At 31.7% G+C, this 18,657-nt stretch overlaps 1 protein-coding gene across 3 annotated transcripts in view; it reads right to left on the reverse strand.

Annotated features, from left to right (window-relative positions):
* EPHA7 (EPH receptor A7) overlaps positions 1-18,657 on the reverse strand; it is a 171,332-nt gene that overhangs the window by 15,521 nt on the left and 137,154 nt on the right. Inside the window, exons 6-10 of one of the 3 annotated variants that reach the window (XM_045544037.1) lie at positions 13,259-13,383; positions 10,453-10,636; positions 5,252-5,360; positions 4,548-4,603; positions 72-185 (exon numbers count right to left, since the gene is read on the reverse strand). In XM_045544037.1, the coding sequence (XP_045399993.1) occupies positions 72-185; positions 4,548-4,603; positions 5,252-5,360; positions 10,453-10,636; positions 13,259-13,383 (588 nt within the window). Of the gene's footprint in view, positions 1-71; positions 198-670; positions 1,514-4,547; positions 4,604-5,251; positions 5,361-10,452; positions 10,637-13,258; positions 13,384-18,657 lie in introns of those variants that run through there. The other 2 variants (XM_045544036.1, XM_045544038.1) reach the window with 2 other exon arrangements.

Raw genomic sequence — 18,657 nt, forward strand, 5'->3', positions numbered from 1 at the left:
GTCATTATGATGTATGACTTTCGATCTTGGCTAAATGGAACAGCTGAACAAGGAAGCTACAATAGCCTTACCTGCACCAATCACACGCTCAATTTTAATACAGGAGGCATCTAGCTCCTTGGCGAATTGATGGACAGCTCTATTTGGGTCCTCATAGGTTTCAGGGTCAATGTAGGTTTTGGTGCCTGGAAATTTAACTGTAATGATGTAAGAAAGCATGACTGTGATGAAGCAAAGCACTTATTGTGCAGTCAGCCCAGGAATTTCATTATGCAGAGTGCTCCTTGGAACAGTGAACTTGCTTCCACATCACCTGATTCACAGCAGTTTTAACAGACTACTTCAGTCTGCTGGCGTATAGGTATTATCTGCAAGCTTCTATAGGTAACATAGGATCCATAACATAGGTTACTAACTGAATTGCTTTTCCAGTAAATCAACAAAAGACATCCACCAAAATTTCTGACAAGCCTATCAGACTGGAGGTTTAATTAAATTCACTGCTATCATGGCATAGTTCAAGCCATATGGAGGTTTGTAATGGACTTGGAAACACATTTGTAAATCTATCAGTCAGTCAATCAATCAAATTAATACACTGGGGAAAGAAGACATTTCATTTACAGGTAGCCTACTACACTGACAGCAATATTAAAAACATTTAGACATCTTACTTATTCTTTTGATTTATTTTTTTAAAGACCAACCACTGTTGACATATACATAAAATTAATACAAGATGTGAGGGACTGCTATCACAGAATCAAAGAGAAATCTTCTAAAGACATAGTTTCTTCTTCACCTTGAAGGGCAATAGAAGCCAGATGTACAAAGTGCAGAGAAAAGTTAGAAAATTTACAATATTTCTGGGATTTGTTAACCAAGTATGACAGCGATTTGAAAGAGGAATGGTTTATATGAACTTTCAATTATAAGGCTCTGGAAGATCTTAACTGCTATGAGGAGGTAGCCAAAATGCCTTACAAAAGGTAGTTAAAATGCAAACAACATATAGAATCATCTTAAAAGTTAAAATCTTAAAATGCACCCAGAAGCATGCAGGTAACAGATAATGCTATGTTAACTTTAAATCAAATGCAATTACAATGATGTATTCCAAATCTAATCATTTGGTTAAAGACAAAGATAAGATAGATAGGCATATATTTGGTTATATCAATGCAATGAAAAAAATTACACTATATCCTCAAAAAAAACTTTATTGTTTTAACAAAGCCACTGAACAATGTTTTCATCAAATCTTACTATTTGCAGAACAATATATTTCTTTATATATTACACTGCAGCCTAACTGTGCTTATGTCATCACATTAAATTAAAATTATATTTAAAAAATAAACACATAACAAAAAGAAGCAGAATGTATAAAGGAAAATGGGATTTAAAAATCTTGATTTATTCTGCTGAAGTTGATTGTTTATCCAAAATTGATTGTCTTAAACAATTATTGTTGCAGTTTATAAAACTGACAGATGCTCATTTGTTACTAAAGCTGAACATGAAAAAAAAAACAACACGAAGAAAAGAGAGAGGGGATAGAAGGAGAAAAGAGAGAAGAAGGAGTACAGGGAAGAGGGGGGGAAAGAGAAAAAGAGAGAAGGGAAGAAAACAATAGGTTAACCTCCTAGATTGGCAGGCAGATGGAGAATGAGCCATCTTCTCCTTTTTAATTCTCTCTCTCTTTCTTTCTTTTTTTTTGTTTGTTTGTTTTGATAAGGGAGCTAGATTGGAGGTAACCTTCTGCATCTCAAACGGTCTCTGATGGTTCTTTATTCAAGCTGTCATAAAACATTTTGACAGGCCAGAGCTATTTTGGCATAAAAACATGAAATACTGCCCAGCTTGTATTTGAAGATATTGTTAGAAGAAATGGTAGGAGGAAACAAAATGTAAATTGGAATTGCTTCACTAAACTCCTCCATTGTGTTTATGTCTTTAACTGTAGCACTTGAGGCCATGGAGAGTTCCGGGCACCTGATACAAATGACTGGACATTCTATTAAATTTAGTGCTCTAAAAGCTAGTTAAATGGTTGCTTTCAAGTTTCTGTAAAAATTCAATCTGGTGTCTTAGCACCTAGGAAAATTTTCCATGTACCAAAGGAATAAAAGGACACCAACTTGTAAATAGCTGGTGACCATAGTGCTATATTCTATGTATTTTAGATAGTCATAAAATCAAATAAAATGCCTGGTTCCCATCAAATGATAAGAAAACGTATCCTTGGAAAAAGAGTGATTCGAAAACATCAAGGATTTACCAGGATAGCATATGTCAAGTGCACTTTATTTTTTCATTATTCATTTAAAAACAGATGTTTTAAAATAAGGAAAATATTGACATAATTTCTGAATATTCTGGTGTGTTGCTTATCCCAATTTAACAGCATGAGCTTTTTGTGTTTTAATATCTTATTTACACGTCCTGTGAAAGTCAAACATCTTAAAACCACCATTGATATTTTGCTCTGGAGATGAAAACTGCTTATACACAGCAAACTTATCTTGTCTATATTAGCAAGTAAGGCATGCAGCTACATTTTTTCTGATTAGAAACTGGATGTGAAATGTGAAAGAAGTGAATGACATCAAATATTAAAATTGCATGATGACAAGCATAGGCTATACAACAAGTTTTAGATAAGCCACGTTTCAATTTACCTTCTCCGTTAAACTGCAAGTTAAAAGCAAATAAACTATTGTATGTGATAATTTTGGGATGTCTCAGATATTCTCAATAAATGAAAGAAAACTTACATACTGATTTTGGTAATATTAAATAACTGTGCCTCTAAAATTATTCACATATGGGTAGGATCAGGGATTCTAGGAACTATAGCCTTATGGTATTCTTCTATATACATTTTAGACTACAAATAAAAATTTAGGCATTTAAGTTTTGATCCTCTCCTTCCTGTCTGAAGTGTTAAAAATATTCTCTCATGTAATGAAAGAGAAAAAAAATGTAACTTTCACGTTTTCTGTATATCCTGTTGCTATAAACTACTTGTGGTGCTATCTTCACTGAGGCTTGTCTCAGGAAAATCAGTGCCAGATTAGCAAAAGCAAGCTCTGACATTGGGAGCATATCAAATAATTCCAAGTGGGATGAAGAATCACACATATTCAGTCATAATCAGGGGTGGATTCAAGTTTTGTGAGGCTGGAACCTTATACAATTTGGGATACCTTCTTTAAGGGAAAGGATATATGATTACATATACAAAATTGTTAGGGCCCTCCCATGGCCTTGAAATGGTCCATGAAAGTAAGATTAAACTTCAGGATAAAGTCACCCCTGGTCATACCTTCAACTTTAACTTGTAGTAATCTGCAATATCCCACATGCCCTTCCTGCCTGCAGTGGTGGTTATTCCACAGCATCTCATATTCAATTTGGATGTGTGTCATATAAAACCACTTTTCTTTTGAAAACTTAAAGTCAAAGTAACTGTTGGTTCAAAAATATAGACACATTGAAAAAATTTAGCATGACAGCATTTACTGTTTGTGTATTTAGAACACATATTTTCATTTGAGCTCTTTTTTTTTAAAAAAAAAAGAAATTCATGATTGATGCTTAGATATTCTTATGACTTTAGGGAAAAGACAATATCTTTTAGATACTGACATAAGAATCTATTAAATAACACAATAGAAATATAATTCTTCCATCACAGGAAATTTATCTATGCATGAGAAAATTTAATAAAGATTATAGCTACTATGAAAAAAATAATAAAATTGGTTTTTAATATTTTCAAGGATTAAAAATAGGAATAATGGGCTTGGGTAGGAACATTATTAATTATCCAAACTGAAATTACTTGATTGTTAGGATTCTATTTTGCCTGCATAAAGTAATAACGTTTACTGACACAGGTCTCATTTTCACTTGCCATCCACATCACAGTAAGAATAAGATTACTGCAGATGGGCATCTACTTTCTTTGGGTTCCTAAACTCTCTTCTAAATATGATTTCTAAAATGAACTTTTAAGAATCAGCTAACTCAGGAAAACATCAGAGGATTGTATCCTATTATCATACTATTTATGTCCGATGAAATATCTATTGGTGATACATAATTTATAGCAGCCATAGAGAAAGATGCTCCTCAACTTTGCGTCTCATGGTAGCATCGCTCATTGGATGGAAAAAAAAGTACCTATCCTTAGAACTTGAAATGGCAGTCCTAAGCTACATCATGGGGACATGCAACATTTAATTGATTATTATTAGTATGGTAAGAAACACTTGGGTAAAGTTTGCAAAAGGAAAAATTGTGATGTACAAGCAGCTGAATACTCTTGTAGTTTTATTACATTTCTGAATATATGTTATTTTTTCAAATTCACATCACATGATTTTCATTCCAAATATCCTGTTCAAGTGCTTTAAAGCAACATTTTGAGCTCATTATATAATTTCAAGCATGCTGCATGAGGAATTTGTTAATGCCAATACTACAACCAGATTTCTGTATTAATAGGGGTACATAATAATAAAGAAAAGCCAAACACTTACAATGAAAGTAAAGTTCTTCATCTCCTTCTTGGTCAGCTTTGCTATAACCACAGTGCCTGGAAAAAAGCAAATTTGTGAAGTCTCAATCAATAATCTTGCTTTATATATTTAAAATTCAGTACAATATACGTTAGTTACTTAATAACATACTTGTTATGGCTATAAACTAAATACAAAAACTTCCTGTCCATAGTTATAAACCCATTTAGTAATAATATAGCAACTCTAATGATTTAAAAAATGCACAGAAACAGATGCTTTGTGTGATACAATGCAAAAGAAACATTTTTTGGTGGATATAGGTTTATCAATGAGTGAGTATTTACTTAACATTTCTTTCTGAAAATAAAAACATGCTAAATGGCTTCCACAAACTTTCATTTTAATAACTAAAAGAGTAAATCTTTCCCCCTCCATCTTCTACATTTATTATGGAAACCTAACTCTTAAAATAACCAAAAAAATTCAGCCAACAGAAATCACAGTACTCATTCTCCTTAAACTAGAAGCAGTGATCAAATTCATACTGTATTTTGATCTTGGGAGAATGACAGTTTATTGATCTCTAAAGTTTAATATCAAAGAATGTTTGCATTTACTATGTAAAATTCTAATATACTAAATCAATACTAAGTAATAGGCTGACTTAATTCTGAAAAATCAATATATTTTATGATAGAAATTAGAACTAATTTGTATTGTACCTTCTTCCAATGATGAAGCCAAAGACCATGAACACCAAAATGATGGTCCCTGCCACAGCAACCACGGCAATGATAATAACTGGATTCTGTTCGCTGGAGACTGCTGTTGCTATAAACAGAGAAAACAGGGTTAGAAACACTTGACATCATGCAAGAACTTGAGAGGTTAAATAAAATAAGAGATATCTTCTATTTAATTCACTTCTAATTTTCAACAAATGCATTATATTGTAACTAATGTAAACATTTATTATAAATAAATGTTTATTTCTGCATTTTAAAGAAGTGGTAAGGACAATGCTTTCATTATTTCTATTTATCAGCTATAAAATAAACCTATAAATGCCTTATTGAATGACTATACCCCTGGTTAGTTACTGGAAGCTTAGTTATGAATCAAGAGATAGACACATTTGATCTGCAAGAGATATTAAATCCCTGTTCCTCAACAAGGCATTTGATCCCTCTGTGTCTGTTTTTCTGGTATGTAAAATAGGAACCAATACCCCGTGTATTTTTTAAAGCACCTTAATGTACACTAAATGCTTTATCTTTCATAGCATCAATTTATATAAAAAGTATCATGTAATCATAGCAAAACTTCATAAATATATAGTCCACTATAATTCAGGAAAACATATGAGCTAAATTACTTGTATTTATTCTTATAAAGTATCTGGTAAATGCATTTGAGAGTTTAAGATTACAGAGCAGCTAGCCTATTTATGAAAGAGCAAACTTTCTGCAAGTACTTTTAAAGAAAACTTTATCATTATCTAATTATAGATACTTTCTGCTGTACAATACTAAGTGATTCTTCTATGGTCATTAAAGCAAGCCCAGCTAGATCTTTCTGAGAGCCTCTTTGGGAACAAGTATATGTTTGCATGTTCTTTAAAAACAGCCTCTGATTTGGATATTTCAAAGTGACATGAACTTATCACTTTCATTTTTCCAAATTAGTCATATTTTCCCCAGAGTATATTTTCAATACCAGTACAAACTTCATAAAATCATCAGACACAAAAAACAATGAAATATATATTCCAATAAATAATCCAGTTGCAAATATCAAATAATATATAATGTCAAACTAATATAATTTGCTTACTCTCAAACAATCAACAGCTATAATCTTTAATTTAAGGCAGGATGGAAAAATACCACTCCTTCTTGTTGGTGACAAGGGACTGGGTCTCTAGAGTAGTAAATCATATGTAGGCAAAATATATCTAGCCACAATAGACAGCATAAAGCTTTTTTGGATTGGCCTTTCTCTAGTTTATCTATGTCTGTCTCCTTTTGACAACTTATCTCTTAATTTTGCACATCTATGCTAAGAAGAGATAGTTCCCGAATTGAAAAACAGTAAAAATAGCCTTGGTTTAATAGATGGTTTCTGAACAAAGATATTATACACACTCCCTAATTCATCACCTGGTGATTTGCTCCCTGAGGGAACTAAACAAAGGTTAAAATAAAAAAACAGAAGTAGAAGAAAACAACTTTCAAGCTTTAATTTATGAATTACAGCCTATTATCATACAAAAGAGAAAAGATGGCTTCAAGCATTTCTGTTTGCTTGGTCTGGTTGATTTTTGTTTTCTTTTTACCTGGCTTTTTATACAAATTAAGAGAGGAAAAAGAATGGAGTAGCTCTACTCATGAGGAAGGAAAAAATTACACACATATGTGTAGAAATTCTTTCCATTCAATCAATGTGTCCCATGGGTCTAATTCCTTGCTTGTCTTAGGCTCAGTTCTTCCCTAAGCTTTAGAAACAGAACTCCAGTGAGAATACTGAACTCAGGTGAATGCTGAAACAGAATTTGTGAATGTTTATTTATACATTTTTATATATAGTTATGGCTATACTTTAAACTTTCCATAGGTAACACTATGATTAATATTTTCATTTATTTTATGGGTAATATATTTTAAAAGTAATTTGTAATGGCTGCAATCAGAATACCACGGGTTAAAATTGTAAAAACACCAGATTTGACTTTGCATAGAAGGGAATTTTAGGATGTATTTAATAAGTGCAATGGAATAGATTGTTAGTTAAACATTTTTAAGTTGATATTTTCACGTTTTTATTCAAACTAAAATTACATAACAAGAGAAGTCATTATATTATATGTATGATGCTATTGTGTGCTATTGTTACATAATTTAAAAATTATTATGGGTACATAACATTTGTATATCTTTATGGAGTACATGGACGTTTTGATATAGTCATACAATGTGAATTAATCAAATCAGGGTAATTCCATCACCTCAGGCATTTAGCATTTCCTTGTATTGGGAACATTCCAATTCCACTATTTTAGTTATTTTAAAGTATACCCTAACTTACTGTTGATTATAGTCACTTTATTGTGCTATCAAATATTGTAAATTTCTTTTTTCAAACAATGCTCAGGTGACTTCAGTGGTATCTTCCCTCTTGCCCTGCTTCCTAGCACAGTGAGTCACTGCTGACAACAATGGGTCATGCCCTCTCCTGGGTCTGAACTGTGTGGCCAGAATCTGTGTGCCTGTCTTTCACTGAACTTTCAACAGGGAGCACCAGCTGTGCCACGTGTCTCCGTGCATCCCTAATTCTTAGTACTGATTCTTGTGCTAGCTCCGTGGTTCTCAAAGGGTAGTCTGGGAATCCATGAGAGTCCTCAAGAGCTTTTCAGGGAATCTGCAAGGTCAAAATTATTCTCATATAAAGGAAGATGTTATTTGCCTTTTTCACTCTCATTTGTTCACAAGTACTCAGTTGAGTTTTCCAAAAGGTATATGACATGTGATAATGTCATCACTCTGATGGCTAATGAAACGTGTGTGTGCTTGTGCTTTTACAGGTTCTGTTTTAATTTCTAATGTGTTGAATATCCATAAATATAACACATGTAAACAAAATTTGTGGGAGGTCGTCAACACTTTTTAATAGTAAAAGTGTCCCTGAGATGAAAACGTTTGAGAATGACTGTGCTAAATAATAAGAGCTGATACCTTGAGGCTTTTCCTGCTAGGCACTATCCTTGGCAGTTTGTGTATATTAACTTATTTAATACTCAGAATATGCTGTGAGTTGGCTGCTGCTACCCTAGCAATTAGGGCACAGAGAACTAGTCCTACAACTGGACATGGCAGAGCTGAGATTGGAAACCAGGCATCTGTTTATAACACTGCTTGATACTGATAATCTGTTTATGTCAATGAGTGTGAGAGATTCATTCATTGCTTATTTACTTAGTGCCCTCTATGTGTTAAAACCCACACAAGACATTGGCAAGACAAATAGCAAGAGACGGAGATATGAATCCTTCTTTCATCAACTTTACATGCCAGTGGGAGAGAATATGCCAATGATAAAAATCACCAAGTTCTTCTAATGCAAAAATCTATTTTTAACATTTCATGTGATCATTCAAGTTCCACTACTTTAACTAATTTCTAGGAGTCTTGGTTACTTCTTTATTAAATAATGAAGCACTGAATAAATAGTAGTTTGACCCAATAGTCTCAACTTACAAGTCAAGAAAAGGCATAAATGAACGTGTTTAAATGATAAGGAATGTTTAGGTAAATGTGAGATAACTAACTGACATTTCTAATTTAAGTTTAAACTAGTCATTAGAATATGAAAAAGCATAAACTGGAGGATCTTATTATACTTAAAATCTCAAGGTGATGTCATGATATAAGTCTGAGTCGAAAACCATAACAGCACATTTTAACACTAACCACTCAAATGCTGAGATGTTGAAATCTCAATTGAAAATGCTTTAATGTTTTGGGGGCCACTAAACTTAGGTACTCTCATTCTTGGTCTTACGTACTCCATTTAAAAATGATAATCAGGAATAATAATGGCATCAAGTTCATCACACAAATTTATGTGACAAATTTTTAAATTGATGCAATTATGTTTACAATTCTATGTAAATGTTTTATATTACAAATTGATTTCAGCATACTTTTTAAAGTTATTTTAAAATGTTACAAAATATTTTGAAAGGAGAACACTACAAGCAAACTTAACAAGCATTAGTTAATGCACAGTGTATTTATCAATTTAATCCACCTTTTACAAGATCTATAAAAGTCTTCCTCTGAAGTCAAAATAACTTTTATCAAAAATTTATGATTTGATTTTTTTAATTGAGGAAAGAAAATCATGTAACATTTTTTCAACTTATTTTTGTTTAGAATTTTGGAGAAATGCTGGATTGGCAAGAGGAGGTAACAGCTGGGGGAAGCTTGAGCCTGAGCAGGAACATCAGGAGGAATCAGAAACTGCAAAATACAGAAACACACACTGAGACCTCAGCCCAGGTGAAGAGCAGCCAGCAGGGCACTCAATGTGTTCTGAACTTGCAGTCTGACAGTAAACTGGGGCATGCATTCCAACATATTTCTGCTTATTTGTTTATATACTATATATACACACACACACACACACACACACACACACACACATTTTTACTATACAACCTTATGTTTCATTAGAAAACGTAAGCAAAATTATAAAAGGGCTTCAATAATATTGTTATGTTCTATTTTTAGTCTGAGTAGTGGGATATTCATTTAGTTATCTTCTTTATAGTTCATATATATTTTAAATATATTCTTTAGTATCCTTGCAATATCCTGTAACACAAATGAAAAGAGAAATGGCAAACATAAAAAGAAATATAATTTCTAAGATCTTCTTCCTGAACTCCAATTTTTGAAATCATTGCTAAAGGGCAAGTAGCTTAAATTAACATAGGTTCTTAGATACCATCTTTCGCTTGTCCACCCTGGTGTACATTCTTGCCTCATTTAGAATTTTCTGTGAAGGAGCAACTTTGATGGACACAATTAGAGTGAGGACATATTTGAGGTCTACAAAAATATCTTGTGTCAACCCATAAAATGAATGAGTCCTGCTTCTGTTTCTAACTTCACCTTTTTTTTTTAAAAAAAAAAAAATCCAGTCTGTGTTAAAGAAACTAATTTAAATCACAAGGTTCTAAAATTACTAAACCAACAAATGTTAAATTAATATTATGAACAACTTTTACAAAGTACATATATATGCACATATATTTACCTTTATATGTAAAAAGTATCTTGCTGCAAATCATCACCCTTGATATTGAAAATAAATATATGCTAGTGTTATTGAGAGTAAGAATCCAAACCAAAGGTATAATTACCTTCAAACATTTTACCTGTAGCTTCCTCTAGTGTAGCAACATCAAGTCTAGGACTGTAATTTCCATAACCAGCAGCAGTAAAAGCTCGAATCTGGAAAACATACACTGTTCCTGGTTTCAGATTATTAATGGAGGCTGAAGTGGACTTGGTTTTTACTGTTGAGTAAGTCCGTTCCCTTTGATCCTAGAAACAATATTTATAGGAAATATTTAATTGTGATTGAAATAAGATAATCTGACAGCCAATTCTTCCAATTTATTTCAGCTTTCTGCATTGTTTTTGTAAAGGTTGTACGTTGTGGAATATTATAGAGTTGTTCCTAAGTTAATATAAAGTATAAATGTGAAACACATGCCTCTGTTCTATAAATTTCAAAAAGAAATAATTTTGTGAAAACATTTATTATGTTTTGAGCTTTTGCTTTTTAGGACAAGGCATAGTGGCAAGAATTATTTAGCCATAATATAATCAAATGTCCTACTGGTCAAAACATAAGCACACCTATAAAATCTATGGTTCAGTTTTTTTCCTGAATGTTATTCAGCAAGCAAAAAGCCATATGCTAAAAATTAAGAAAGTTATTAAATCAAGAAATTCAGCTTATACCATCACCACACTGATATATTATTTTCAATAAAAACTGCATTTCTCACAGAATAAAACCACTTCTGCAGTGTAATATTTGATGACGTATTTCAAAATTAAAATTATCAATATAAGCATTAAAATCATATAATTTATGGTTAGACAATATTTTAAATATCATTTAGTTCAATTTCCTTATCAGATATACAAACTACAGAGTTTATCAGAATAATAAAGTTACGTTATTATCAAGTTTTTCATCCTATAAGCAACAAACATATTTTATGTACATATATATGACAAGCATAAGAATTAAAGAAATATAAAAATTCAAGCATATAAAAAAACTGCACCAAAGTAATATATAAATGAATACAAATTTAAAGCTTCATTGATGTGACTCTTATAGGCTATGAATAAAAATTATAAAATTATACTTCATAATATACAATTTTAGATCTCATTTTTTCTATAATAAATACCTGTGCTCAACTTGATCAGGCAATAAAATTATTCTTTGAAATCTGAAAATGTCATTCTGGTTGTTTAATTTGAGATCACACTGATATTTGCAAAAGTGTAAATAAATACATACTTAAACTCAATTTAGTGAAACTGATCTTTGATTGTCTTAATTATAATCATGAATAAAAATGATAGTTGGTATTATATATATTTATCTCAAATATAAAACTAGGCATAACTCATATTAGATGTCACAATGATAGATCACATTCTTGGACACATTACAATACAATGTAATACAATACTATTACTGTCTTCTAATAATTGCCTACTACACAAATTTTGCAAATGTAAATACATTCTATTTCTGTCAGGCAAAATAATAATTATTTGAACAGATTTATTCGAAAACAAGGATTTGCAAAATGTTTCAGATTTGCATTGTGAGAAAATTTACTAACACCACCTAACTTATATGTTTTAAAAATGCTTTATTGCTTTTGAAATTTGATGTAATTTCAGCAGGGACCTAATAACTGTTATAGAAAAACAAATATAACAAAAAGAGCATTAAAAACAATGATTCTCTCTGCAATACATTTGGTGGGATAAGAAATGCAGCATATAAAATTCAACTTTGGCCATGAACTTATATAGTGTAAATAATAAGCAAAATATTTTAAATTTAATCTGAACATTAAAACTAACCTTATTTAAAACTGTTCTTTCTTCAAAGAGAAAAGTATCCCTTACCAATGCACTAGGTACATTTAAATTCATTCAATCAAGTCAACTCAATACCAAATTTTTCCAAAGCTTTAGGCCTCTATTTTGTAATTCTGTCAAAAATGGTTAAAATGGCTATGTATATTATAGCACTTCAACTAACTCAATTAAGTCATAATAGTAATAATTATAATTACTATTTATGTTAGGACTAGTAATAGTTTTCATGTTTCAAACCTTGAACCAGGTGTTTGTGAGGTTGAGCTTTCCGATCATAAGTTGTGGATAGGATACATATTACATATAAGTATTATATATACATATATTTCTCTTTCCAAATGAGAGAAAAATAAATATACTCATATACTCAGATATATCACTACTTACTAAAACTTAGCTGTTGTAAGGAGATTAAAAAGGTAGCACTTGTTTTTTAGTCATACTATTTTTCTTGGAGGGAGGGGACTAAAGAAGTTGTAGACATGATTAATATAACATATATGAAGTAAATTTCAGGAAGAATTTGAAGGACTGAAATAACCTCATCTGATTCATAAGTCTGGAGAATATTACATATTTATTATGAAAAATATTCTTATTACTTTATATTATTAAATTATTTGAGGGAATCATCATTATCACTGAAACCATATAAATTAAATAAATCATTAATGGCCCAAACAGATATACTAAAAGACACATTTTCCAAAAATGCATTTGGCTATGTGGTTTCTGTGGTACTAAAACATCCCACATCTAATTATTATGATATAAAAAACTGAATAAATAAACACACTACCAATGGAATATTTTCATTTGTGTAACACAGAAACTTAATACACAGAAATCACAATGAAAATGATGAACCAGAGATCAGGGAGGTGGTTATTAGAAAATGGCTAAAATTAACCACAAGTTTGAAGTAGTCCCAAATAGTTGGCATAACGACCAACTTCAGTCTACGATACGGTAGGATGACACGAGACACACAGCACATTTCTGTATATTTCACCTGCTCTTAGCACTTACTTTCTCGTAATACTTGATTTCATATTCTGTGATGACTCCATTGGGATGCTCTGGCTCCTGCCAGGAAAGCTCGACACTCCGCTGCAGCACTCTCTCCTTCATTACTCCGCTCACTTGCGAGGGAGCTGTTTGGACAAGATGTGTCAATAAACAAAGAGAAAATTCACTGGATGCCTCAAATCAAATGTCACAACTGATCAGTCCCATGCTGTGCCAGTTTCATTAAGGTAAAAGAAAGCACCTTTTCATAGCTCACAATTCAGAAGCTAATGAATATTCAAACAGGACCTTATTACTGTTCATAAACCTTAATAGAAATTTAAATTAAAGTGCAAACAGGAGAAGATAGCATTGTTCAAGTTAGTGAAAAATGGAAATGATGGGGCTGAGAATGACAATTAAGCAAATGAATGCTAATTAGGGCTAGAAAATATGATTTCAGATTAATCTCCAGTGATAAACTAAGTCCAAATATTTATTTCACATGCAAAAGCAATACACATTTTAAAAGAAAAAGAAAAAATAATTTAATATAATGAAAGAAAAAGTAAATGAAATGGCTACTTTAATCTTCAATTAAAGGGATCATACTTTTTGAAATGTTTTCATATTTCACTTTGTGCTGCTGTGTTGTGTGTGAGAGTGTGTGTATGTGTGTGTGCATATTCCCAAAGAATTCCAAGTAACCTTGGAAAAATTGTTATACTTTATTAGGTTAAGATTTGAGAAAATGCCACAGCTGCTGCTACTTAATATATGTGCATGAACACACATACATACACATACAGACTCTTACACATGTAATTTATACCTACGTAACCTAGGCTTCAAGCTTTGAAAGGAGCAATTCGAAGCGACAATCTTGCTTTCCCTTTCTATATAGATAATAATATGCTTAGAGTTCTTTCATTCTAATTAGCGACATATACTCTTTTTGGTAGCTAAGTCTGTGGAATGTAGCAAACTAATTTGCTCTGTCTAATTTGCTCAGTGATGATTAACTAGTTGTCTACTCTGTCTAAATGAGTAGCTGCTCTGGCTTGGCTGAATTTCAGTGGGGTCATTATGTTCCATGTATCATGCTCTATCTCATTTTGTAAAATATTTTCAGGCCGTTAATTTAATTTTCAGATGTCTGAAATTGTTAATAATCCTGCTGACAGAAAAGCAATTATATGGGACCAAAGCCGTTTAAGCAACCTTCCAATGTTTATCCCTTTGGCTTTATTTTGTTTCTTCTACTTCTTAATATTTTCTTGCATCAATGTTTAGAAAACACATTTTTCACTTCTATCTAGCTTGGCGATTTTGAAGGAAGGACATGGAAAATGCATGACTCCTATTTTGTCCCAGATTACTAACAAAAGCATAACTAGAGCAGATTAAGTGGGACAGCTTTCCCTTGAAGGGTATGCAGCCAAAGTACTCGACAGACTGTTTACAGGCTAAATGCATTTCTGATGTATTTCAGTGAAGCTGTTTTATAATAAAAATATTATTTTTGTCCCAACTTTTTAAACCTGAATATATGCAGTAAAAAACTTGTCTCTAAAGTGATATGTCTCCCCACCCATAACATGCTTAGTTCGTATCAGCAGACTGCTAAATTCAAGAGGCTGCTTCTTTAGGCTGTGGCCTTGGGACATATAAATCCCAACTAATTGTGAAGTGAGATTCTACTTAACAAATAACCTCTAAGAATATAACTTAAGAAAAATCATTAAAAATTGTATTTTAACTTTAATTAGTAAAAAAATACAATGCAGCACAGGCAAGAATACTGCAAGAGTCAATACACTGAGTCACCTAATAGGGCTGCTAGTCTCTGATCAGGGTTTACAATTTATGTGTGCCGTTTAAAAATAGGTTAGCAGGAAATAGGTTATAGAGTTAGTCTGTGTAATCTCTAGGTCTCTTTCAAATAACACACATAGTTTAATGCGATTTTCAGTGTAAGTAAAACTATAAGACATTTTGCTTGGTTTCTATTTCTAACAGTATGGTGAAAGAGGCAGTAGACACTGAATTCTTCAAGTTATGGAAGAGACTTGGGGTATAAATCTACCTCATTTAGTTTCTGATACATCAAAGCAAGATCTAAATATAAAACAAAATGATTTCTGCAAGTTACATACTAAAATTATATTCATTATTTCATCCTGGAAAAGGAATTTTATCAATAAAATTGTAGTAATTAGAGACTGGGGAAAAGAAAGGGACCCCAAAATAAATTTGAAATATATAATATTTTGAAACTCATATCACAGTGCTAACAGTGTAGTATGCTACAATGTATTTTCCCTCTTTTGCACAAGGAGCAATGTCTGTAAGTGACTATACTCTTGATTTCTTTTTTTAATCCCTTGCTGATTTTACATCAAGTCATACATTTTAAGAGGGTCAGAAATGGAAGTACTAGTACATGGCCCTTGAGAATGGATAAACCACAGGATAGGAAAAATCTCTCTCTGTCTTATTCCTTCAAATACAACATTTGGTAGAAGAAAACGGATTATATTTTCCCTCGAGTTTCAATATCTCAGGCATAAAGAATATACAACTCACAAGATATGCAGCTTATAAACAAAAACATCTCTAATCTTGTCAGATTCTAACAAGGTCATTATTTTCAAATAAAGTTATACATTAAAGTAAAATTGAAGTGGCATAAGGTATGCTAATCTTAAAACACAATAACTATGGTTAATATATACTATTTGATCTAAATTAATAATATCATAAAAATTCCACTAAGAATGTGCTTACTCTTACACCGAAATAGTCCATTAACTACAATCTAAATTCATTTCTGAAAAGGAAATGTATACAACTAAATTATATGCATATTTAAGAAACAATTAGGTGTCATGACACTTAAATTATAATTTTCATAATTATAAAAATAAAATTAAATATATTGTAATTGGAATTGATGTGAAGCTAATAAATGATGTGAAGCTAATAACCAGTACTAATAAAGTTCCTGAATTGAAAAATGTAGGAAAACAAATACTATATACAGAGGAAATTTTTGATGTGAACTTTTAGTAGGGTTTCTAAGAATGATTAACAGTCATTTCTCACTTAAGTTTCTAGAAATATTTAAATATAAATATGTATTTCAACTGAGGAAACAGATGGAACTCTCTTTGCCCATAAGGATCAAGATTTATAAGGGACATAAGACACAACAAATAAATAAAATATAAAACAGAGTAAGCCATGGGAGGACATTATTAATCATATTGGGAATCTTCATAAATGGCAATGAGAGATGGTCTTAGGAAATTCAAAAATGGTTTCCAGAGTTCAAAGTGGTAAATATCAACAGCACAAAAAAAAAAGTAGATAAAGTTGATGAAAAAGGAAAGTAAAAGCCTAATGAAAGGGAAAAAAGTAAATGTGTGAAGAAGGTTTGTTAGTATGAGGTTTTGAATTGAAAAATAGTAACAAGAATAATATGTTTATGTACTGACGGGAACCAATCAGCATTTTACAGATTTTGAGCTTCAGGCACTCATATGTGATCTTTGATTTTAATCAATTTTCAATTAAAATCCAATTACAAAAGATATTTAAATTATAGGATGGGATATATTCCTAAACGCTACATTCCACCTCCCACAACACGTTAGGTTTACCTATATGTAAGGGTAAATTTCTTGGCATGCAGTAGGAAAAAAGACAATTTTATTTTATTTATTTTTAAATTTTTTTTTGGCTTAAAACAGCATAAATTTATTATCTCTAAATTTCTAAAGGCTGAGAAAAAAGACAATTTTAAAATACAGTATAGTAGGAAGAATGGTCCCACAAAGATGTCCAGACCCTAATCTATGGAACTTGTGAATATGTAAATTACATGGCAAAAGCAACATAGCAAATGTTTAAACTTATAGACCTTAAAATAAAGAGATTATCCTGGATTTTTCCCAGTGGACTCAATCTAATAACATGAGCCCTTAAAAGCACACACAGATGCTGCAGAAGTCATAGGAATTTGAATCATGGTAGGGAATAAACCTGCCATTACTGGTGGGGAGGGGGCAAGGAAAACATGAGAAGACATAGAAGCAGCCTTTAGGAGTAGACTGGCCTGGGCTGACAGGCATGGAGATGGAGACTTCAGTTTTACAAGAGCAAAGGAACCAAGTCCTGCCAACAACAGGAATGAGCTTGGAAGTGGATCTTCCCCAGAGCCTTCAAATAAGAGCCCAGACCAGCTGATAACTTGATTTCAGCCTTCTGAGGCAGTCAGCAGAGGATTCAGCTGAGACTTGTTGTGCCCAGACTTGTGTCCCATAGAACTGTGAGATAATAAATGAGTGTTGTTTTTAATTGCTACGTGTTTATGGTAATTTGTTTTGGCAGTAATAGAAAACTAAGACACACAGTAAAGACAAAAGTAGACGTATTGAAATTTTTATGAAGTCTAAGAAAAAAGGTTAGTGATAGCATGGTTAAACAATGTGACATGTCAAATTTTATGCTGAAACATCAGGGAATAAGGGAATATTGATCTTAAGACCAAAACGTAATGTTTTATAGGAAAAAAAATTGCTGTTATACATTTGGGAGGAACATATTTTTGTGGTAGCACTTTTATGAAGCTAATGAATTTGATTTTGGATTAGAAAATAATTTTATTTATACCAGTCATCATTTTTCCTACACTTAAAAGTTCTGACAGAATTTCAACAAAGAAAGAGGATGGAAAAATATATATGTATTTCAATAATACAATGAGGTAAGATGTGTCAACAAGCATGAAATAACCTTTCATCATTCATATCAAGTTGTTAAATCTATTGACATTTGTTAGATTTCCATTAGTTAAATGTAAAAAGTAAAAATGAAGGTATCTTTAGAATAAAGTTAAAGGAGAACCCGATAGTAACAAAACGATAATCTTTTACTGACCACTTTTGTTGCTATACCTTATCAGTATGGAACTTATTTTTACTAATTCTTTGAAATGACAAATGTATGTGTTATTAGGAGCTTAGTATTTTAGAATACACAACTTTTAGCTTTCTTACTCTTCTCCACAGGTATTTTATTTTTGCACTACAAGACAAACATCTAAATTTATTTCAATAACAAAATACTAGTCATAAGTATACATGGCGCAGTATAGTATCATGTGACATAGCAATTCTATTTTTAGGTAGGTAGATATATGTATAAAAATGCTAACCCATAATTGTACTAAATTTCAATTTCCTGGCTATGAAAAAAAGGGTCAGTAGTAATAGTATCAACAATAAATATACAATTTTAGCTAAAAAGAAAAAGCATAGGGACTAAGGGCAATTGAATCTGTAGCAATTATGAGCAATCTATTTGCAATAGATGTCTGTCAAATTATCTCTGGTTGGAGAGAAGGATGATACATGGCT

Source organism: Lemur catta, chromosome 2 (assembly GCF_020740605.2).
Source record: "Lemur catta isolate mLemCat1 chromosome 2, mLemCat1.pri, whole genome shotgun sequence".
Lineage (NCBI taxonomy): Eukaryota > Metazoa > Chordata > Mammalia > Primates > Lemuridae > Lemur > Lemur catta.